The sequence below is a fragment of the Drosophila eugracilis genome, unplaced genomic scaffold, assembly GCF_018153835.1.
Source record: "Drosophila eugracilis isolate 14026-0451.02 unplaced genomic scaffold, ASM1815383v1 contig_75, whole genome shotgun sequence".
In the NCBI taxonomy this organism is placed as follows: Eukaryota; Metazoa; Arthropoda; class Insecta; order Diptera; family Drosophilidae; genus Drosophila; species Drosophila eugracilis.
Genome location: NW_024573645.1, coordinates 773,753 through 796,780, shown reverse-complemented (window position 1 = coordinate 796,780; position 23,028 = coordinate 773,753). Strand labels below are relative to the sequence as shown.

Sequence of the window (23,028 nt, the reverse complement as noted above, 5' to 3'; positions counted from 1 at the left end):
TATTTTTAACATTTGGTTGACAAAAGCGTCTACGGCAGAGAACAAGGAAAACCCCTGTTTCGAATTCTGTGCTAATAATCTTCTTATAATCAAATGTAAAAAGATTATAAAAAAAAGAAAATATAAACATTCGAATTAGGAACTGAAACTTAACAAACTTAAGATGGCTATCACAAAAATATTCTAACAGACTAACATTCCCGTTTCTCAACAGTTCTGTTATATAAACGATGTCTTTACATTTCAATAATTTCTGAGAGAGTACAGAATGAGAGAGCTAAAATTGACGCTGAGAAAAGCGCTGCCAGCTTGTTTGAAAAATAGCTGAAAAATTCGTGCCTGGCAGCATTATTGGGCGCCAAGAAACACATCTCTGAACAACTATCACCTTCTCGGCGATAAAACATCGATATATTTGTAAAAGAGGGCCACCCCCATTCAAACGCTCGGCTTAAACCTGTTCTCCGTTGTGTTGTTCGTTTTAATTCGAAAAAAACGTTCGAGCGTGGCGATTCCTCCGACTGGTGTGTACGGCTTTCCGACTTACTTGCCCCCCTTTTTGAAACCCTGTGGAAAATCTATATACTGTGCATAAGATATAATTTAGAATTAGGTGCACAGCTATTTCGTTGTTCTTGTTATTGATTTACCACCGCGCTGCATTGTGCTATTTAAAAGTTTATGTTTTCTGATTTAACCTGTGCTTATTGCATAATTTTTGTGCGGTCGTTAATTTCTGCTGCCCGACTTCCAAGAATTACGCTGAATAAAAAAAAACGGCTGCTGCTGCGGGAAGAAACTATAAAAAAGTGCCGCAGCAGCGGATTGGGAATGCGCATAATAATTAAACAAACATAGTGGAACGAAGAAAAAATAATACACAATAAGCGCAGCTGGGTCTCAGAAAATTTTCATCTGTGTATTGTTGTGCTTGCAAATTCTTCGGTAGTCCGTTTTTTGCTTCTGGTTCTTTTCGTATATGTGACATAACGGTATTTGGCCTGCAAAGCGAATCCGACAAAACAGAACAGGAAACGCAGATAAGCTTGCAAAAATAAATGACTAGAAATAAGCAAGCAAGCAAAAAAAAAAAATAATTTCTGTGAATTAATATTTTCTTTAGGACGAATACTGTTTTGTTATTGGCTAACTGTTGTTTGCCTTTAAATTGCAGATATTAATTGTAGAGCAGCACTCACACTAGCACACGCTCCCCGCAAAATAACAAAAACACACACATACACAAAAATCATACATACACTGCCAGCGGAGATCCCGAAAACAAGTGTTGTTGTTGCCGCACCGCCGACGCCGCCGCCTTTGTTGTTGCTCGTCCGCTAAAATGCTGAAAGCTGCAGCGCTACTTTTGGCGCTGCTCTGCGCCGCAAACGCAGTCGACGCCGCCGCCGATTTGGCGGAAAAATTGCGCGATGACTCGGAACTCTCTCAGGTGAGTCAGAATAAGAACAAGTTGAAGAAGAAGTGGATGAGGAGGAGAAAGAGGTGGTAGAAAAATTACTAAGAAAGCAGAAGGCAGCAGAAACAGTTGGTGTAAATAATACTAAAAAAAAACCGAAACACTTGTAGGCGGTTAAGTCCACCAAGCACTACCCACCGCCCTCGCTTACCTTGGCTTATCCTTGGGTACAGTCGGCATTGCTTACAATGAATTTTCCAAGCCCTTAACTAAAGCTGCTAAATTATCTATTAAGGTTATAATTAATAGAGTATTTTGTATTGTAAAACTAAAGTCTCCTTACTTAGGGCAAAAAAGGTTATTCCATATCTGAAAATAAAAATAAAAGTTTCTAAGGTTTTTAATACAAATATAAAACTTGAACCCCGATTGTTTTTATTTTATGCAACTGACTCACATACGAGTGTAGTTACGATTTACCGATTCATTGAATGTGACATCTATAATTCCTAAAGATCAAAGCGATTTCTGAATATCTGAAAAATAGTTCAACAATCAAATAGAGTCCGTCCATTTTTGTCATACCTTTCATGGGTTTGTGCACGTCACAGTCTATACACCGCGGCAACTAATAAAAGCTATTATAGTTCGTCTGTAATTGTGCCATCCCCAAGTAGAGTCGCCTTCGCATTTGGCTGGCCTTGAAAGGAAAAGCCTTGGCAGAGTGTTCTGGTTGAGGGGGAGGTGAGGTGAGGCGGTAAAAGGAGCCTGCGCAAGAGGGAAGGACAAATGGCTTAGGCACCCACATTTGGGCACAGGTAGCAGCAATCTAGCATCGTCCTTGACCTTTAGCCATCTCACTTGTTGTTGGGGCTGCGGAAAATCGATGATGATGCTCTCGAAGTCCCTGAAGGAGAGAGTCCAGCCCGACCACTGAAGTCAAACTCCAGCTGACCACATTTCGTATGCATGGCGGAGTATGTTATGTAAAATGAAAAGCCACATAAATTAAGCAGAAGTCGGCAGACTGGGCTCTCCCAAGCAAAAATGATAAAAAAAAAAAAAAAAAATGCCGGCCGTTGACGTCCACTGAGCATAACAGTTTTATATTTAGTTTTGCCTTTTTACACCTTCACAGGCCAACTCACACACCAAACACATAGAAAAACACATTAATGTGTAAAAAAAAAGTCAGAAGCCAACAAAGGTACGCGGCTAAAATAACAAGAACAACATGGGTAATGAACTCAAGGGCGGGGGCTCAGACAGCAGAAGGGGCTACCATTTCTACATCATTAAAAATGTCTAATTAGAAGAAAGGGAATTACTATTTTTTGTTCCAAAACCAAAATGTATATCTTTTAAAGCTGAAAACATGTTTGATAAAACAGTAAAGAAGTTGGATTATAATATTTTTAAATTATTTATTTAGTTTTATTAATAGTTAGTGACCCTTTGGCAAATACTAAAACTAACTAAGCCCCTGTTCCATTTTCTACACTGCTTAGCATTTTAAGGTCCAAAAATACATGGAGAGATAGATTTCCAAGTAAAAGAAAGCGTGCGACGAAAGAGTTGGATAGTTGAGTATAATTGTTGCAGCAAGTGTCTCGAAGACCCGGGTCTCAGGGAAGTAGTTGCATCCACACAGAAAACACAACCTTTTCAAGTCGCGATAGGCGAAACAGAGCGAACAGTGAAAACTTAAAAACGAGAAGGGGGATTCGGCTTGCTCATTTGCACCCTTGCTTTAGGGTATTTTAACTTAGCCCTGAAGTTTGCCACTTTCAGTGGAAGACATTTCCGGTACAATACCATACACAGTGCTGTATACATGAGGGTGGGTCTTTTTTGTGTCATAAAAAACCTAGGGGCGGAAAGTAATCTTCGGTCACTTATGTAAATTTTATGCCGTTAAACTGAAGGATTAAAGTCAACTCTTAGCAATAGAATTTTCCAGAGTAATTTCTTATTCAGTTTATTTTCATCAACTGAAAAGGATAGGATAGGTTTTCGAAATATTTTGTTAGAGGAAAAAAGAAAAGAGAATAAGTTTCTCATAACTCATAATCAAAATAAAATAATTTATTATATCCCTTTTGAATATTCTTGCCAAATTGGATCTAAATATAGGCACATCTGGGCTGAGAGGGTATTGCAATCTTTCGAAGTCGGAGCTAGCCTTCTTTTCTAATTATGCCTGCACTTCTCATTACATGCCGATGGTTTAGATAAATATAGGTTGGCTGGTTGTGTCTTGGTTTGCGGCTTACGGCCTGTGGTTTTGCTTCGCAAACCATCGAAATCTGGAGAGAGTTTTTTTTAAATGAGCTGGTATCGCATTCTTTAGTAATTTTAGAAAATTATATCCATTTTAATGAAAAAATCCAGATTAACCGGAATAGTTTTTTTGGTATAAATTTTCATTTCGTCAGGAATTAAGCTATATTTACGTTTACTCAAAAAATAAGCAATGAACTTGTGCGGGTCCGAGGAATGAGCTGACCTCCTGTTATTAACCCCCACTTCCTGTCGTGCGTCAACGTCTTGTGCGTTTTATTAATTTTAATTTTTAACCTTTGACTGATGCAATTGCAGTCGTTGGCTGAGTCGACCGAGTGGGGGTGTGGACAGCTTGGACAGCTTGGGTTGTCAACTGCTGTCTAGGAATACTCACGGTACCGAACGGTCGAACCTCAGTCCACACACTCTCTCTCTCAGTAGCAGCAGCATCATCGAATTCAATTAAATTTAATTTAAGAATTCAATGCGATGCCAAGGCGCGTTATTTGATATGCGACGAGCTCCATTACAGGCGAGGCGATGAATGAGCCACGACTGACCTTAATGATTCCAGATGCTGCTCATAGACGGAGCATAGTCCGTCAGGCCGCCATCTCGGAGCTACATACATTTATGATCCATGGCGTTTTGGTGGGGGCGTAATGGCCTCGGAATGATGCCACAGTAGTCCCCCTTTTGATCCCCTTTCCATTGCCTGCCCTACCCTGCCAATTAAAAGAGAAATGCTGTGCCCGAATCTCAATTCCAAACCCGAGTCGGGGGTTGAGATCGCTTTCGCTTCAGTTTTCCGTTTTTCTGTTTCTGCTGCCGCTGCAATTATCAAAAAGAAAATAAACTGTAAAACCGACATATGCATACATAATTTGTACCAATTAAATTTATTTATACAACATGCACTCGCCCAGAAGGAAACACAACCACATCCCTCAGACGCCCCCCAGCTCCTGCTCCGATTTCTGTCCCTATTCCGAAAACCGAAAATACGAAGCTTGGCTCGCTCTCTTGGCTAATTAGTTTTAATGGCTCTATTAGATGATGGAAATTGAATTTCCTCAAGTGCCGCGCCCCCCACGACAAGAACTCCCCTATACCGTTTGTAGTTATTTTTTTGTGGTGTAGGAATTAGTAGAATTTTTTGGCTACAAATCGAAAGAAAACAAAACAAGTTTGAACTGCCAGCGGTTCTCTCTCTTTCTTTCTTTCTTTCTCTCTCTATCTCTTTCAGAGCACTGCCAAATCCTTGAGGCGCCTTATGCCAGTTAGGGTAAGCTGCAATTCCAAAAATAAAAAACAAAAACCAAAAACAGAAACAGAAACAAACAACATGAACACAATTAAGCTATTGTAAAATTGGACTAAACAAAAGACATCATTATGTACGACTCACATGTTTTCGACTTAATTTTGTTAACTGGTATTCATAGGGCCATTGGCCAAATTATTGTTTGCTCCGCCGTCTGACTCGTACCCCTTAGTAGACGGGGTGCGTCTGTGGCCCCAGGGCCATTGGCTTGGCACTCGGGGAAAATCAAAATGCGCTTTTCACAAAAAAAAACCCTCCCCCTTTGGGAGCAATTTTTGGCGGTTGGCTGAGGCGTGTGATGTTTGCATAGTAAATGAGACGCCCGCAGTTTGAAAGGGAAACTGTTTTATCGATGACAGGATAATATACTCTAACTCTCTACTTTCTCAAATTGTCGGGCTTCCGTAAAGGACTCCCCGGGGTAAAAAGCCAGCGGCCTTATCGCGATGATGTGCCAAAAGAGCCGGAAACTCATTAAGATAGGGTTCCCATCCGCCCATGTCCTTTCATCAAATGCAAAACATTCGATAACGGAAATTTATGAAAGTAATTGCATCTAATTGTCAAAGGCTTCTAGTTAGATCCCAAGGGGGTTGAAATTGGTAAGGATGCTGACAGATGGCCATTAGAAAATGGCCGCCAAGTGAAATTGTCACAGTTTTTTCTTTTTTTTAGTTTTGGGCCAAACAATAACTTCTATTTAATGAAAACTTCTCTCGTATCTATTGGCCCATTATACCTGCAACGTATCCCATATCCCATATCAACCTGTGACATTGTGACATATGCCACAGTCAGTCCCTAAGACCCCACTTAACAGCAGGGCACTTTCTTGGCCAGATAAGCGAAAACATTTCGAGAGCGAAATAGAAACCGGCCAAGCAATTCTGGCCAAAACAGGAGACGACGGATGAAGAACAAAGCCCGCTGGCGACTCGAATGTCCAGGACCAGGACAACAACAGTGCTAACGGCTACGACAACTGACGGTCTCAAATTACCAAAAAAAAAAAAAAGAATGAAAATGAATGGAAGTGAGAATAAAAAGTATTTACACTATGGAAAAAGGACAAAGAATCCCTTAGGAAAGATTATTTAAAAGAATATATTTATTAAAGGAGATATTTTCGTATTTATTTAAAATTAATTAGTATTTTTCTTTAGAGTCCAAAAATAAATCTTGTTTCCAAAAATTCCTGATCTAGTAGGTTCGCATTTTGAATCGATTTAAGTTCTACCAGGATAGTTTACAAAAAATATATTTAATGGAGAATATGATTGAGTTAATTGACCCTCAAAAACATATCCCTTATTAAACTCTCTTTTTCTCGGTGTACATGCGTGTGTGTTGGCGATGCCAGAGCATAGATATGTGCAGCAGACAGGGTAAATGGGATTGGAAAAGGGAAAGGACGCAGTTTTAAAGCCAAATTGCCATGACTCATGCTGGGCAGTAACAAAAACAAGAGAGTCACACGACCACCATTTTAAAGGAGGGCACGGAAAAAGGTGTTGTCCTCGGCAGGACACGCACCCACACAGGCACACTCACACAGACACAGATATATCCGCAGGACCTCATAAAGCCGACTGGGAATGTGCAGCGGGGCGTGGCGGTGGCGGTGTCCAGTGGTTCTCCGCCGGGAAGCCGCAGAGTGTGCGGTTGCATGTAGCCCATATGAAGGCAGGGGAGCAGGTGGCCCGCTCGAGCAACTATTACTGACTCTGGGCCTGGTTTAGGGTCAGTGGCTGCCTTTTTGGGGTGGCTGGAAAATGCATTTTCACATCCCGCTCTCAATTGAATGACACACAATCCACTTGGGCGGCGTAACCCACCCCGAGGCTTATGTAATTGGTTCAATAAACCTTTTTCTTCTGGTACGCCGCCCTAGCCATCCCAGGCCAGGACATGCATAATGTTGTTCCTCATTTTATTAGTTTGTTAGACGTTGCCATGGTGCTGGCCGGTTGCCGTTTTGCCAAAACCGCCCAGCAACCGTCTATAAGAGAACCACCCCGAAAAGCAACCCACTCCACCCTAGAACCACCACCCACTACTCCCCAACCTCCCCCACTCGGTTCGATAAGATATATTGGCAATAAAGCGACGCGAATGAGTGTAACGAACCCGTTTATCTTTGCAGTTCTACAGCCTACTGGAGAGCAATCAAATTGCCAACTCAACGCTAACGCTGCGCAGCTGCACGATCTTTGTGCCCACCAATGAAGCCTTCCAGCGCTACAAGAGCAAAACCGCCCATGTGCTCTATCACATTAGTAAGTTCAGTTTCAATCAGGCTGATTAAAAATAATAAACATCAAAATAACATGACTCTACCCCTGTGACTCCTATTTGCAGCCACTGAGGCGTACACCCAGAAACGACTGCCGAATACCGTGTCATCGGACATGGCCGGCAATCCCCCGCTGTATATCACAAAGAACTCGAATGGCGACATCTTTGTGAACAATGCCCGGATCATACCCTCTCTTAGTGTGGAGACGAACAGCGATGGCAAGCGACAGGTCAGTGGCCCCCCATATAATATTTTACATTCCATGCATGTCACAAAGAAACCCATTTAAACTTGCTCCTATGTCCTCCACCCACAGATCATGCACATCATCGACGAGGTGCTTGAGCCGCTCACGGTGAAGGCTGGTCATTCGGATACCCCCAGCAATCCGAATGCTCTCAAGTTCCTGAAGAATGCCGAAGAGTTTAACGTAGACAACATCGGCGTGCGCACGTACCGCAGCCAGGTGACGATGGCCAAGAAGGAGTCGGTCTATGATGCCGCCGGACAGCACACCTTCCTTGTTCCCGTTGATGAAGGTTTTAAGGTTTGCCATTCAGTTTTAAAATATGTTGTGTTTTTGTTACTTACGAATCCCTTGATGATTCCAGCTCTCCGCTCGTAGCAGCCTCGTGGACGCCAAGGTCATCGATGGCCATGTGATACCCAACACTGTCATCTTCACTGCCGCTGCCCAGCACGACGATCCCAAGACTTCCGCCGCCTTTGAGGATTTGCTCAAGGTCACCGTCAGTTTCTTCAAGCAGAAGAACGGCAAAAGTAAGAAAATAAAACCATTATTTTTTTGTTAAATTAATCAAAAAATTAAGAATAAATAAGAATTCTTCTTATAGCAAGTAAATGTATTTAAATATTTGCTAATTTAATAAATATTTTGTTTCTTTCATTTCCTTTTATAATAGTGTACGTGAAGTCCAATACCATTGTGGGTGATGCCAAGCACCGCGAAGGTGTTGTTCTTGCCGAGATTGTCAAGGCAAATATTCCAGTGAGCAACGGAGTGGTCCATCTGATCCACCGACCTCTGATGATCATCGATACGACGGTTACCCAATTCCTGCAGGTATGTGGGGTGTTAGAGAAACGCAACCAGTGCAATTTTAGACACACCAACACGACACAGATACAGTATAAAGACACAGACATATAAAAACAGTGATAGTGCCTGCGGCTTGTGAGATAAGGCTTGGCATTTTGATTGGCTCGGCACGCACTGAAAGATAACGCTGGTGGCAGCTCCAAACAGACTGGGAAACCAATCGAATCGCTTGCCAGCTGCCTCAGCTAAATGCTACAAATACATGAGCTAAACACATTCAAACATACACTTTCAACACTCGGCTTTTCTTTGCCCCTAATTGAGCAGCTCCCAAATTTCCAAGGTTTAAGTTTCGTTCGCGCTCAACTGAGGGCAAAGCCAAAACCAAAAATGTTTGCACCCAGAAACCACAGCTTATACACATACAATATAGAATAGAGATCAATGCAGACACTAGATCTGAATATCCCTTAGATATATCCAATTAATACAAACGAAAACCCAAAAGACTGATTTTATCTAGAACTGAATTTTTGCCCAAAATTTGATGCAAACTTCCTGTAATAAAGAACTTTGCTCAAAAGTCAGTATTCTAATTCGGCTCTATGTAAAATCAAAAGCAAAATTTTATTTTAAAATAATTTTTAAAATATAAATTTTATTTTAAAAAAATTTTGGGTGTAATGTAAGTATTGCCAAAAAACTGAAAAACCAAAAAACAAAAATATCTAAATGCAAATTGTATTTCATGTAAATTTTTCTATGAATCAGAATTCTTTATCAAAATGCATTTCACTGGCAGTTATTGCACTAAAAAGTGCAAAAAACTGACTCAGTTGGGCAAAGCGCTTGAAATTGGCCCTCGAAATTCAATACGTGATTTGGTAACAAATTGGCAAACACTCTAAAAAAAAAAAAAAAAAAGAAAACTGCTGAAAATGCGCTTTGCTCGATCTGACCGAAATCGACAAAAGCTTCATTCACCAAAAAACCCATTGTTCTATATTGAATGTATTGGTAACTTAATGGTCATAAAATAAGAAAATTTATCAAATAATTTCTATCACTGATTGGCTAAAGCTCTTCGATCCCTCAATCGCTGTGCATATCAATGGTCAATCATCGATCGCTCGCTATCAGCCGGCATGCTTTGATCATAATCGTAACCTTAGCTGTATATGTTTCTTCTAAGCCCAATCCGAAAACATTATCCGCCCAAAATAAATAGCTCCCTCATAGGCATAATACATTATATACAGTGCGTTTCGAAACTATAGAGAAAGAATGATATGAAATCAGAGTCATTAATATATATAACTCAGATGTTGGTAATCTTATAGTTGGGAAACGGACTGTAGATTGGCTATAATCATATTCAACTGCTCGAATCGTCAGCGCCTCCATATCGTGCTATCGTTTTCGAAATTTCCGTCAATCTAGTTCTGTTGTAATTACTTGTGATACGCTCCTTTGGCTATTTACTGATCCATACCTCTATCCTTTGTTTCTCGCCACATGCCGAATAAAAACACAACCCAACCCAAAAACCACAATATCGCTCTAAAAATTGAACCGATGCACCGAACAAATTGAAACAAAAACCAATACGTTCAGTCGTTCAAGGTAAACAAATCAAAATCCGATTTTAAAATTAAGTTTTTTTGATTTCTTCTAAGTTGCATTTTGTGTTGCATCCCTTGCTAGATTTCCTATGCATGATTTTCTCCCAAAAAATTTTAAGGGGCATTATATTTTTGTAAATGAGAGAGTCTTAAAAAATGAATTCTGAACCACAACATAATTAGAAATTTGTTGTTAATCCAGGACATTTCTAAATATTTAATGTACAGCACAAGTTTAGGTTGGCAAATAAAACCAATGCACATGATGCTTTAAAAGATTCCAAATATTGTTTTTAAAAGGGACTTATTATTACGATATTCTTCATTTTATATTTTTATCAAGGTTCTTTAAAAGACTTAGCTTTTCTTGATTTTTTTTTGTAATGTTTGCAACATTTTTAATATATATTAAACCTGTAATATTTAATTCGCTGTACATTTTTGACAAGTGCACGCCGTTCAATAGTAATATTGTACATAAAGGAACCATACCGTTTGCCTGCCTCACTGCAAAATGCCTAAGAACAACGAGAATTTAATCTATTTCCCTTGTGCTTCATTTCAAACGTTCTTCTGTGGCGGAACAACTCGGGCAATCTGCGTGGAACCCAAAACCCAAACTAAATTTATGTTTAAATTACATTTTATTTGATCTTATCCCTGACTAAATCACTTCAAATGAAAAAAAAAAAATGAAATATTTCTTCAACCACTCCGTTTAAAATAAAACTGATTTAGTTTATGAACGTAAGTAAATAACACACCAGCAGATCAAGAACAAAAATCACAACAGTCATCAAGTGCAACGCTTTGCTATCAAATTGCCATCCAACCCAACCACCGCACAATAAGTACAGTAATTTTCAGATTTTGTTGTATCGAAATCTCATTAATTCAGCAGTTTGTAGTGAGTCATTGCATTATACCCATTGATTCACGACCCAATTGGCCAGCCATTCATATTCTCTTACTAAAGATGTGTATAAATTGGCTTATATTAAATTCTGATATTGTATTATTTTCATAAATGTTTAAACGTCTCCCAAAAGAACACAACAAACCTAAAAGGCTTATGCGTATCCTTCTTCCTTTTGTAATTTATTTAGTTTATTGAAATTTTTATGATATGAATGTTCTTTACTAATCTTATACTATACCTTTGAAGGAGAATGCTGAGAACGGTGCTTTGCGAAAGTTCTACGAAGTTATTATGGACAATGGTGGAGCAGTTTTGGACGACATCAACAGTTTGTCTGAAGTGACCATTTTGGCTCCCAGCAATGAGGCTTGGAACTCATCTAATATCAACAATGTTTTGCGGTAAGATATCTCAGATTGACATTAAGGTTTATAATTTATATATAAATGCATTTTGCAGAGACCGCAACAAGATGAGACAAATCTTGAACATGCACATCATCAAGGATCGATTGAATGTGGATAAGATCAGGCAGAAGAATGCCAATTTGGTAAGACCATACTTAAGCTTTTATTTGGTTTTGCCAAATTAACCATTATGGCCCACAGATTGCTCAGGTGCCCACTGTCAACAACAACACCTTCCTGTACTTTAACGTTCGTGGCGAGGGAACAGATACTGTCATCACAGTTGAGGGTGGCGGCGTAAATGCCACAGTTATCCAGGCCGATGTGGCCCAGACTAATGGATATGTCCACATAATCGATCACGTATTGGGCGTTCCTTACACTACAGTTCTGGGTAAACTTGAATCCGATCCCATGATGAGGTAAGATTGATCATAAATCTGTATTAAAACAATACTTAAATTTAAATTTATTCCCAAAGTGACACCTATAAAATGGGAAAGTTCTCGCACTTTAACGACCAGCTAAACAACACACAACGCCGTTTTACCTACTTTGTGCCCAGGGACATGGGCTGGCAGAAGACCGAGCTGGATTACCCATCGGCTCATAAGAAGCTCTTCATGCAAGACTTTTCCTATCATGTAAGATTATTTCCCTGCTAAAATTTTTCCTCAATACTCACATTTTAATGTAACCACAGTCCAAGTCCATTCTGGAGCGTCATTTGGCCATTTCGGATAAGGAGTACACCATGAAGGATCTGGTCAAGTTCTCTCAGGAATCGGGCAGCGTTGTCCTACCCACGTTCCGCGACTCTCTTAGCATCCGCGTGGAAGAGGAGGCTGGACGTAAGTATAACCCTTAAGAAGCCACGGGCTCCACTGCTTCTCCTTTTCAATTCAAGTCGATTCGATTCATTTAAATTTGATTTAATTGTATTGGTCCTTCCCCTACCGTGCTGCATTACTAACCAAACCTGTTTTCTACAACTCTCAAACTAAATTTCTCGCTTACTGCTTAATTAAATCTAATCGTTGTCCAATCGAAAGATCTCCATGATGACCATGCTAGTCACGAATGGACTGGTGAGTGCTAACGTTTGTCAAATCCACAACGCACAGCCCACAATAAAACCCCAGACCTGGCCAAACATGCCCACCCATAGCTCTGTCATTGGGCAATCCACTATCATTAACCACCCATCGAGTGCATAATCTTGGGATTTTATCCGACCATCTCTAACGAAGGCTTTTTCCATTTGCAGGTTATGTGATCATCTGGAACTATAAGAAGATCAACGTTTATCGACCTGATGTGGAGTGCACCAACGGTATCATCCACGTCATCGACTATCCACTCCTGGAGGAGAAGGATGTGGTCGTGGCCGGAGGTAGCTATTTGCCAGAATCAAGCATTTGCATCATCTTGGCCAACCTCATAATGATAACAGTAGCAAAGTTCTTGAACTAAACGCATCCGATATGTAAAAAACCAATCAAAATATCCAAAGCAAATGCAAATCAAACACCACCACCACAACAACAACAACAACAACAGTCGTCTACAGAACAAGAATCAAGAACATTCAGAATCAGACTAATGTGACACATCCACATGGATGTAAATAATCAGCACTAGTTTGTTGATGCCGATAGAAAACCACAAGCAACCAAAACTGTATCTGTAATATATGCGTCACAAGGAACGATCATCATTTCATTCCACGACCAATCCATCCCATTTACATAACACTCAGCCCCAGCAAAACATACAGAAAGACAGACATGCATGCAGAAAACTGCCTGCTGAATTTGCTTTACCATCGACAGCTTTTCCCTAAAAAAAAGCTGGCAAGAAAGATTAGGATGATGATAATGAAACCCTTACTTTTAAGTATTAAACTCGATTTTCCCTCAACGGCCTTATGTATAATATGAAATATGAAACTCTGTAAAACATTTTATTTTTATGTTCGATCTATACTGGTAGCTTACGTTCATCAGCTCGCTATGTTTTAAGTTTAGACCCACATTGACATTGGTATCTTACCATGGAACATCCGATTGTGTTTATGATTTTAAGTGTACATTTTTTTGTGAATTGCTTGTTTTAGTTAATGGTCTAATTTATGATTTATGAAATGAGTTATCTTAAGTAGAATGCGAATCTCATTGTACATGTCGAAGAAGAAGCGAAGCAGAAGCAATAAGCGCATCACACAATCTCATACTCGAAAGAAAAAAGCCCACACACATTCCTAAACATAAATACCAACATACACACCAACATGTAACGAAACGAAGTCATTGTAAGATTTAAAAAGTGTGAAATTTTATAATAAACTGAAAGTTTTTCATTTAAACTTAACTATTAAGCCCGCCAGCATTCTTGTCTCGACCCAAATCGAGAGACCCCAGTAAGCTCAGAACTATATCAAAGTCGGACAAGAAATGTGCAACCAAGCTAGCAACAGGCTCAATTATATGAACAGCAATCCTGCACTTAGTTATTAGCCCGCTATGCATGTGAATCCCCCCAGAAAAGAACACACACGCCCACAAACACACACCAACCACTTGGAGCGAGATTAGCCACTGCAACTAGGTTAGTCCAATGTAAAACAAGTTTCGAAACTGCCGCCAACTACAACAAAAACTATAGCATACATTCAATATACCCTGTAATCTAAATCACTCACGGGACACTTACATGTCATTATTGAATGGATTTTGATACCGATTTTAACTTGCATACAAACAAAAAACAAAAACCCAGAATAACAAGATGAGAAATCGAACTAAATTCTCCCTCGCCCGAGCAGTTGCATTTTAAACTTTGTATGTAGTTTAAAACTAGTTATTAGTCCGATTTAGAACAAACCCAATCGCTAACTATATACCAACTCTCTTTCTATTTCTCTCTGTCTCTCCCCCTAATGCTATGTACTTATAGGTTAGACATTGTAACTAGCGTAACCAACCCAAAGCGTAAAAGCACGAGCGTTAAGTTGAACACAAAAAAAAAAAAAAATCAAAACACATAAATGTACTATCCCAAAAAGAATAACTATCAGCCTACCAGTACACACTGTCTCAACTTTCACCACCACCACCACCCACATAGGAACTCAGTCGAAAACGTAAACCCAGTTGTGGCAGTCGCTTCACGTAGTTGAAAATTCCCGATCCGATCGGAACTTTCCGGCAGTCTTATCTTTAGTAGGTGGTTTTAGTTTCGTTTGGTGCAGTGCAGTGTCGCCGTAGTAGCTAAGAGAAAATGTATGAAATGAATATGAAATCGAAAGCTTAAAATTGGAAATGTAGAAATGAAATACGCTAATGAAAATGTACACGTAAGCTTTAAAGAATCGCTGGAAGAGCGCGGATCGGAGAATTTGGAGATGGAAGAACCGCATTGCAATTGCAATTTGTGTCGTAGTCAGTGTCAGTAGTTACACGATAAGCGACGTCTTAACGTGTAACTAGTGCCTTACTAAAGATAAACGCATTACCTTAACCTTTATACAAATTTACTCGAAACATACTTGTACCCAAAAAACATACGTTCCGCTTCGAAAGATATATCCAGATATATATGGATGTACACCCAAAAACAATACAAGTATAACTACAAATGATATTGCGCCACACGCTATTTACACCAAAATACACCAAACAAATCGAGAAATGCATATTTTTCATATATTTAATTGTCAGAATAATATAACGTAATATGTAGTTTATTTACTGTAAAACTCAAAAATCTCAAAAACAAAAAAAGAAAAGAAATTAAATCACATATTTGATGTATATTTAGCAATTGAGTTTTGAGCAAGCGTTAGACACGGGAATATATATTAATAAAAATATATACATACAATATGCGAAATCAAGCAAACTATGGAAAACTGCAGTGCAAAAGAATATTATTCCATTTTATTTTACGACAAACGCTTTTTACAAATAAACCGAATCCATTTAAATTACTCGTAAATGAACAGCAAGATTATATTTAGCATTAGTTAAACTAATTAATACATGTACTAGAAAACAGAATGTCAACCGAGAATCTTCAGCAAGCTTGAGCGAATAATAAAACTTTAAAATTAACTATAAATAAAAGAAAATGTTTTTTCTTTTTTTAATGCAATAAATAAATATTCTAAAGGCCGTCTATTAAAACCTGTGGTATGTATACTTTTTTATTATTTGAAAAAAAAAGTTAAGTGCTACATTGTTTAGCTAACAGTATAGGCGTGTAAACGTACCTATATAAGGAGTAAATATGCAGGACTTTTGTTTATAGATCCACTGTTCCGCAATTGACGTTAACCAATGGACGCTACTTGACAATGATATTTTTGGAATGTTCAACTCGAAAAGCTTTCGATTTTTTAATCTAATTATATAAAACCTAAATATGCAGGACTTTATTTATAGATCCACTGTTCCGCATTATATTTTTGGAAAGTTCTGGTCGAAAAGCCTTCGATTTTTGTAAATTAAACAAATAAATATTTTTATATTGATTACAAAGATACGTGTATTACTTATTTGATTTTATTAAAAGTTTTAAGTTGGTTTTTTTTTCGACCGCTTACTCAAAGAAGTAGTAGTTTTATTATTTTACTACGGGACCTCTTCTTAAGCAGACAAAATGTTTTACAATCAATATAATTCTCAACATGCATTTTTATATTTAAAATGACTTAAATTCTTAAATTATTCTTGAATTTTTAAATTATACCCTTAATTCTTTAACAATTGTTATGGAGGAATACCCGTATTAGAAATAGTATACTATCGATACTGCGCGAGAAAAATACATGCCAATTATCGATGGTGTACTGTCTACGGTTTGACAGCACTAGGGCATAGAACATTTTATCTGAAAAAAGGAGAAGGAAAGGATCTCATTTTGCAATGGAAGGTGCTGCAAAGATGAATAATAAAAACGCATCGCCGTTACCACAACGCCAGCAAAGGGGCAGTCCAGCCAATAAGAATCTCGGCAAGCACGCATCTCCGAATCACAATGCCGCCATCGATGGTTACCCTGCTGAGAAAAAAGCAAAGTATGGGTCGAACAACCAGAACGGTGGCGGTGTAGGCGGTGCTGGTGGTGCCGGTGGCGGTGGCGGTGCTCGTGGTGGATTTGCCGGGAACCGCAATCGTGGAGGCCAGCAAAATCAAAACCGGCAGGGTTTCCAGGGTTCAAATAATGCAATTCAGAAGCAGGCTAATGAATCTCCGAAACCGGCTGCGAGCAATGCAGCATCAAAGAACATTGAACCCGCAGTTTCTAGCACAAATCAAACAAAACAGAATGCTAACCAGGGTCAGGGCAATCAAAGAGGCCAGGGAAATCAAGGTAACCAAGGAGGACAGGGCTTCAGAGGACGCGGTGGCCAGAATCAAAATCAAAATGCAAACCAGGGAAATCAAGCAGATAAAGGTGGTTTGGGAAATCAAGGAGGACGTGAAGGTCAGATTCAACAAAACCTAAATGCTAATCAGGGAAATCAAGCCGAAATTGGTAGCCATGGCAATCAAGGAGACCAGGGAAACCACGGAGGGCAAGGTAACCAAGGTGGACAGGGACCCCGAGGACGCGGCGGTGGTCAAAACCAGCCGAATCAGAATCAGCAAGGTGGTAATCAAGGAGGACAAGGCTATCGAGGTCGCGGCGGTGGTGGTAGTGGTGGTGGTGGTAGTGGTAGTGGAGGAGGTGGAAACCAAAATCAGCGTGGTAACCGCGGTAATCGCTCTGGAGGACAAGGCGGCATAAACAACTCTATAATGGGCGGCGGTGGTCAACGAGGAGAAGACTTCTTTATTACTCAACGTCTGCGGGGCATTGGCGGACCCACTCTTGAGCTGCCGAATATTGAAGTTTCAAGTGAAGATACAAAGTTTTCTGGGCGTAACCGCCTTTATGTAGGAAATCTGACCGGCGATATCACGGATGACGAACTGCGCGAAATGTTTAAGCCCTACGGCGAAATCAGCGAGATCTTCTCGAACCTGGACAAGAACTTTACGTTCTTAAAGGTGGATTACCATCAAAATGCCGAAAAAGCCAAGCGGGCTTTAGATGGTACAATTCGCAAGGGTCGCCAGATTCGCGTACGCTTTGCACCCAACGCAACCATTCTGCGCGTGAGCAACCTTAACCAGTTCGTGTCAAACGAGCTGTTGTACCACTCCTTTGAGATCTTCGGACCGATTGAACGGGCTATCATCACCGTGGACGACCGTGGCAAGCATACCGGGGAGGGAATAGTGGAGTTTGTGAGGAAGTCTTCGGCCAGCGCCTGTCTGCGTTTTTGCAATGAAAAGTGTTTTTTCTTGACTGCTTCATTGCGTCCGTGCCTGGTGGAACCGATGGATTTACCCGGCGACAGTGATGGCCTGCCGGAAAAGGCGTTAAAAAAGGTGCCTGAATTTTCTCAGGAGCGTAATATAGGACCGCGCTTTGCCGAAAGGAACTCATTTGAGCATGAGTACGGATCGCGCTGGAAGCAACTACATGGTTTGTTCAAGAGCAAGCAGGATGCTCTGAAACGGGAACTGAAAATGGAGGAGGACAAGCTGGAGGCTCAGATGGAGTACGCTCGCTATGAGCAGGAGACCGAACTTCTGCGCCAGGAGTTAAGGAAGCGTGAGGTGGACAACGAGCGCAAGAAGATGGAGTGGGAGATGCGCGAGAAGCATGCCGAAGAGATGCGTCAGCGCGAGGAGGAGACCATGCGTCGTCGTCAAAGTGAGATGCAGACCCATATGTTTCGTCAGGAGGAGGACATGCGCATCCATCAGCAGGAGAATGCCATGTTGCTCCAAGCCCAGCAACTCAACTCGCTGCTCGATCAGCAAGAGGGATTCGGAGTCAGTAGCAACACTGCCTTTGACAATTTTGAGTCACCATTTGAAGTTTTTAGGAATAATAACAACTCCAACAATTCTCCGAGGGCTGGAAACAACTCCGGTACTGCAGGGCAGGATAATTCAGATTCTTTCGATTTTCCAGCTGGCGGGAACCAGCGTGGCAACAATGCTGGCGGGAACCCTTCACCATGGGGCCGTCGACGCTTTTAGACACTGAACTAAATTATGAGAAAAAAAGCGTAATCTTGTTATTTACGCTCTACATTTGACTTTTTGCTCTGTTATGGAGTAAACAACATGAAACAAAAACATAAAACAAAGGGATCATGTAAGCGATGCATCCACCTATTACCATTTGATTTAATATTTACAAATATGTAATATTTATTTATTGGTCTCAACAAGGAATCCAACATTAAATTATGCTAAGGAAGCGACAAAAAAACCTTAAGAAATACACAAACCAAACACAAAGGGCTTGCTTACAAGATGTGCAGTATTGCAAAAAAACACAAGTTCCCCATTCACATTTTAACCATTGCGAACATATGTTTAACATAACGATAAACTTAGATATATGTAGAAACTATCTCAAATTTATCTATCATTCAAATTAAATATATGAAGATATGACTGAATTGTTTGTATATTCGTTGGAAAACTTAGACAAGGGTCTAAAAAAAGGAGGATTACTTAAAACTACTTGGCAATGCTTTTAATAAAACGAAAAGGAAACCCAATAACTCAATTGACTTTTATAATTTGTAGCATTTAGTTTTGTTTCAGAAAACGGTTTTAAATCCTATTAGCTACGACTGTTTGACGTTACATATTCATTATGGCCCTTTCTCTTTACGAAAGCAGCAATAAGAAAAGGCAAACAATTCCGCTAGGTATCTTCAGTCCCAAGATGCTGTCCCATATACATATCACGTCAATATGTAATCAATTGCACAAACAGATAACTATTTTTGTCCGCAGAAGTCATCTATTGTTCGACCCCCTTTGTTGCCTGCCCTTAATTACGTAGTTTTATGAGTGGCATTAAATATAACTTTTTTCTATGTTTTAAGAGGTTTAATAAAGTATAAACAATAAGGTTTTTAGGTTTTCAATAATAAATACAATTCTAACATTTATGATTGCAGATTTTTTGATTTATAAAATATTCATTCCAATCAGCTCCAAAAAAGAACGTTTCGATTCCATTTGGAGTTTTAATATAATCGAAAAATAATTTTAAATAAAAAACTATCTGGAACATGCCAAGGATTTAAAGCGGAGTAAGGCACAATTTTAAAGTCCGCCAATATATAAAAAAGTCATTTAAAGCTAAATATCGATATTACCAAGAATAAAGCCAATCGATGTCTGGAAAAAAACTACCCCTATGTTAGCTTTTTTCGAACGGTAAAGTACGGGCACACTGAGGCTTTGGCTTAAAAAAACTCAACGCCTAGGAAAATTGATTTTTCGCTCAAACCGAAAGCAACACCTTTTTGGCTTCAATTACACTCAGAACCGAAGTCCGGTCTTGATAGAGACAAAGAAAAGTCAGGATGGCAGCATCGCAGGTTGACCAGGTAATGAAAGAGTGAAATTATCGAAAGCTTTCCGGCCGGAAAATAGCGTCGCCATTGCGAGGAAAACCAAGGAACTGAACTTGCCATTTTCCCCAACAGAAACGTGCCCTCAACAAGCTAAAGCACGATTTAGAACCATTCCGGACAGCCATCGTGGGAGCCTACGGCGTTCTTACCTGGGAGAAGCAGTACTATGCAGGAGTAGTTTTCGGCGCCATCAGTGTTTTGTACTTGGTGCTTTGGTATCTGGACCTCTCACTGATCACCCTGATTTCGCTCCTCGGACTTATTAGCATATTACTGGACTTTGTATTCCCTACGGTATCGCGTTTGCTTTTCGGAGGTGTTAACTGGGATGGCGACCAGGAAGCCAAATTCGAGGATGTCTGCGGCCAGGTGTGCGCCGTTAAAGGCAACATAGTGCTCTGGTACGAGTATCTCTTCAAGGAGCGAAAGTCCACAGTGGTGAGTAACTTTGGCAGAACATTTAACATTTATAACAACTGGCAAAAAAGTGAAATCACGTTCTGTGATCGTATATAAATAAATAGTTTTAAAAATGGCATAGACTAATTCGACAGGATTTTACAAATAATTTATGCAAAACATTGAATTCAAAAATTTTCGGTTATCAATTATTGCGATAAGTTGCTTATTTATTTTACCTAAATGTTTCTCCTTACAGTTCGTAATCATCATAAGCCTAGGACTTTTGGCTCTTGCCTGGATTGGGGCCATTATAAACAATCTTCTTTTGATGTATCTGGCCACGCTGCTGATCGTAATGTGGCCTGGACTGCAAAATAAGGACGTCTTTAAGGGCATTACCCAAAAAGCCTCAAAGATAATCAACGATAAAATCCAGTGCGGCAAAAGGAAGCTGCAGTAAAAAAAATGGCATAAAAAAAGCAGATATATTCATCACCATTTGACCAAAAATATAAAATCAGCCTAAGTCATTTCCTTGCCATCATGCACACAATGCAACTCTCATTAAACACACTGTCGAGTATAATTGAATTGAACTATAGGTATCTTAAAAGATAAGTGCAGCATTTTGAAAGTATTCTCATCGGATATCTAGAAAATCCCGTCGTGGTCTTGTTTCATAACATCTTCTACTATAAGTTTGTAACATGTAAGACAGATAGAATCTCGAAGCGGGGCAAACGGAGAGAGAGAAAAAAGAACGCGCAACAAAAGACATTTTTGTGATTATTTTGTGAGTTAATTGAAATTTATGATAATCCCAAGTAAGATACAAAAAGACCTTAAGCGTCTAATGAACTATATTTAAATAAAGATTTCAACTGAATAGATCAAATCACTACCGGTTTCTTGATCTGGACCGCGAACGCGATCTAGCGTGCTTGCTCTTCTTGGTCTTCTTTTTGTGCTTACTAGGATGCCTACGTTTATCTTCAAGGCTTTCATCACTCTCCGAACTTGAGTCGTGGTCAGCTTTTCTCGATTTATTTTTTGACTTCTTCGAATGTTTCTTGGACTTTCGGCTGGATGATTTTTTCTTGTGATGCCTGCGCTCGTATGCAGAGTCAGAGTCACTTTCAGTGGACTCTCCCGTGTCGTCGGCCTCGTCTGAACTGCTTTTTGCCCTTCTGCTACTCCTAGGACTTGGCGAACGTTTCCGCTCCCGATCCTCACGGTTAGGTTTAGAGGAGCTTCTGCTACTCGGATTCGGTGAACGCCTCCTCTCCCTCTCCTCGCGCTTAGATGTGGTAGAACTACTTCGTGGGTCCTGTACATAGTACTTCTTGTCTCGACCTTCCTCTTTGTACGATTTTGACTCTTCTTTGTAAGGCCTGTATGATTTCTGATTATCGTTCTCGTATGATCTACGATTTTCCTCTTTGTACGATTTTTTTTCTTCATCCTTGTAGGATCTTTTATCTTCTTCCTTGTATTTTCTGCGATAATCATCGTTGCCAGATTTCTGTTGCTCCGACTTAAAGCTCTTGCGATCTTGGTTCTCGTCCCGATGTAATCTTTCTTCCTCCCTGAGGTTTTTATCTCTTCTCTCTGTTAATCTCTCTTGCTTCACAATGATCTGACCATGTTCATTTTCATATTTTTTAAACTCTTCGTACTTGGCAGTGTCTGAAAGTGAGAACACATGTTACTACTGCTGTTTTATTGATAGGTTTTTGAAGGAATTACTTACTTATGCACTTTCCATACTGGGAGTACTCTTTTCGGGACACTGGTTGACAGAGGAACTCGTTAAAGGCCTCCTTGGTCCCTCCAATAGCCATTTTGACAATAACTCTTCCGGCATGATCGTCAAAGCCCTGAATTTGTCCGTACTGATCCTTCTGCTTGCCTCCCAAGATCCGAACGTAAGCCTGTTTTTTGATCTCAAGCACCTCGTTCTTTTCTGGCTGGACCAGCAGAGCTTTAGGCTTGAGGGCCTTATCTGCTCCTAGACCCATTCCCTTGGGTCGTAAGAAGGGTGCATCGTCAATGGGTCCGGAACCCTTTTTTTTTGGTGGCGGATCCACCCAACCCATGCCGCGCAGCATGGCCAGGCCAAACTGCTGAATAGGTATATTGTCATAGTCATCCAGTGTTGCCTCCTTTGCTCCATTGAGTGGGAGTTCGTCCGCTTTAACGGCCGGCAAGACGAGTTTTTGACCATCTGATCCCTCTGTGGCATTATTTTGGCTGGCAGATATTAACTCCCGAGCTGCTCGCTGCTCCAGGCTTTCAGTGGGACCTCCTGCGGTGACTTCCGCAATCGATTGCGCCTCTGGAGTTATCTCCTCTGGGTCAGGTTCCTCCTCGCCCAGCAGAACGGCTCTCCGCTTCATCAAGCTGGCCAGAGCGGATGAAGTCTTTTGCATGCCGATCATTTGAATAGTCAACGGAGCGGCCACAGCCTTTTCACTGTAAATACAGTTTTAATAAAATATATAAACAATAATATTAATTTGACTTACGCCACCGGCATGATTTCATTACCCTCCAAACATTTTATTAGCTCCACTTTGCTTTCCACTTTAGGCTGCTTGCTGGGCAGAATATTAGGTTTCTTTGCCAACTTACTGAAGCCAAAAGATATCTTTTTGGCGTCCATTTCCTTGTACTTTTAACTTATTAATAAATGCCTAACTAACAAGTACAATATATAGAATATGATGCCAAAAGTCTTCGTAAACAAACGAGATCAGCTGTTTTATTGATATCGATATTAATTGAAAGTAAACTAATTAAAT

At 40.1% G+C, this 23,028-nt stretch overlaps 4 protein-coding genes across 14 annotated transcripts; 3 read left to right on the top strand and 1 right to left on the bottom strand.

The window, feature by feature from the left end:
• The first annotated feature begins 417 nt into the window (after window positions 1–417).
• Window positions 418–15,140, top strand: LOC108111493 (fasciclin-1). 11 transcript variants are annotated; one of them, XM_017221008.2, is made up of 18 exons: window positions 418–524; window positions 1,175–1,450; window positions 7,168–7,300; window positions 7,383–7,549; window positions 7,637–7,867; window positions 7,932–8,100; window positions 8,244–8,404; window positions 9,048–9,065; window positions 9,995–10,003; window positions 10,741–10,749; window positions 11,168–11,322; window positions 11,381–11,471; window positions 11,530–11,750; window positions 11,810–11,972; window positions 12,032–12,179; window positions 12,381–12,416; window positions 12,596–12,721; window positions 14,284–15,140. In XM_017221008.2, exons 2-18 carry the CDS (start codon window positions 1,343–1,345, stop codon window positions 14,286–14,288), a joined length of 1,950 nt encoding a protein of 649 aa, XP_017076497.1. In that variant the 5' UTR covers window positions 418–524; window positions 1,175–1,342; the 3' UTR covers window positions 14,289–15,140. The 11 variants fall into 11 exon arrangements, with proteins under 11 accessions (XP_017076497.1, XP_017076486.1, XP_017076488.1 ...); XM_017220997.2 differs by lacking the exon at window positions 14,284–15,140 and having other exon boundaries at window positions 12,596–13,698; XM_017220998.2 differs by lacking the exon at window positions 14,284–15,140 and having other exon boundaries at window positions 442–528; window positions 12,596–13,698.
• Window positions 15,141–16,173: 1,033 nt separating this feature from the next.
• Window positions 16,174–18,958, top strand: LOC108111527 (protein no-on-transient A). The gene is made up of 2 exons (XM_017221048.2): window positions 16,174–18,543; window positions 18,621–18,958. The coding sequence occupies exon 1, from the start codon at window positions 16,254–16,256 to the stop codon at window positions 18,423–18,425; it is 2,172 nt and encodes a 723-aa protein (XP_017076537.2). The 5' UTR covers window positions 16,174–16,253; the 3' UTR covers window positions 18,426–18,543; window positions 18,621–18,958.
• Window positions 18,959–19,622: 664 nt separating this feature from the next.
• On the top strand, window positions 19,623–21,122 carry LOC108111503 (ADP-ribosylation factor-like protein 6-interacting protein 1). Its single transcript, XM_017221015.2, has 3 exons — window positions 19,623–19,798; window positions 19,898–20,263; window positions 20,484–21,122. Exons 1-3 carry the CDS (start codon window positions 19,775–19,777, stop codon window positions 20,685–20,687), a joined length of 594 nt encoding a protein of 197 aa, XP_017076504.1. The 5' UTR covers window positions 19,623–19,774; the 3' UTR covers window positions 20,688–21,122.
• Window positions 21,067–22,993, bottom strand: LOC108111497 (G-patch domain and KOW motifs-containing protein). Its single transcript, XM_017221011.2, has 3 exons — window positions 22,753–22,993; window positions 21,978–22,699; window positions 21,067–21,913 (listed from the first exon to the last, which is right to left on the bottom strand). The coding sequence occupies exons 1-3, from the start codon at window positions 22,887–22,889 to the stop codon at window positions 21,126–21,128; spliced, it is 1,647 nt and encodes a 548-aa protein (XP_017076500.2). The 5' UTR covers window positions 22,890–22,993; the 3' UTR covers window positions 21,067–21,125.
• Between the last annotated feature and the right edge of the window lie 35 nt (window positions 22,994–23,028).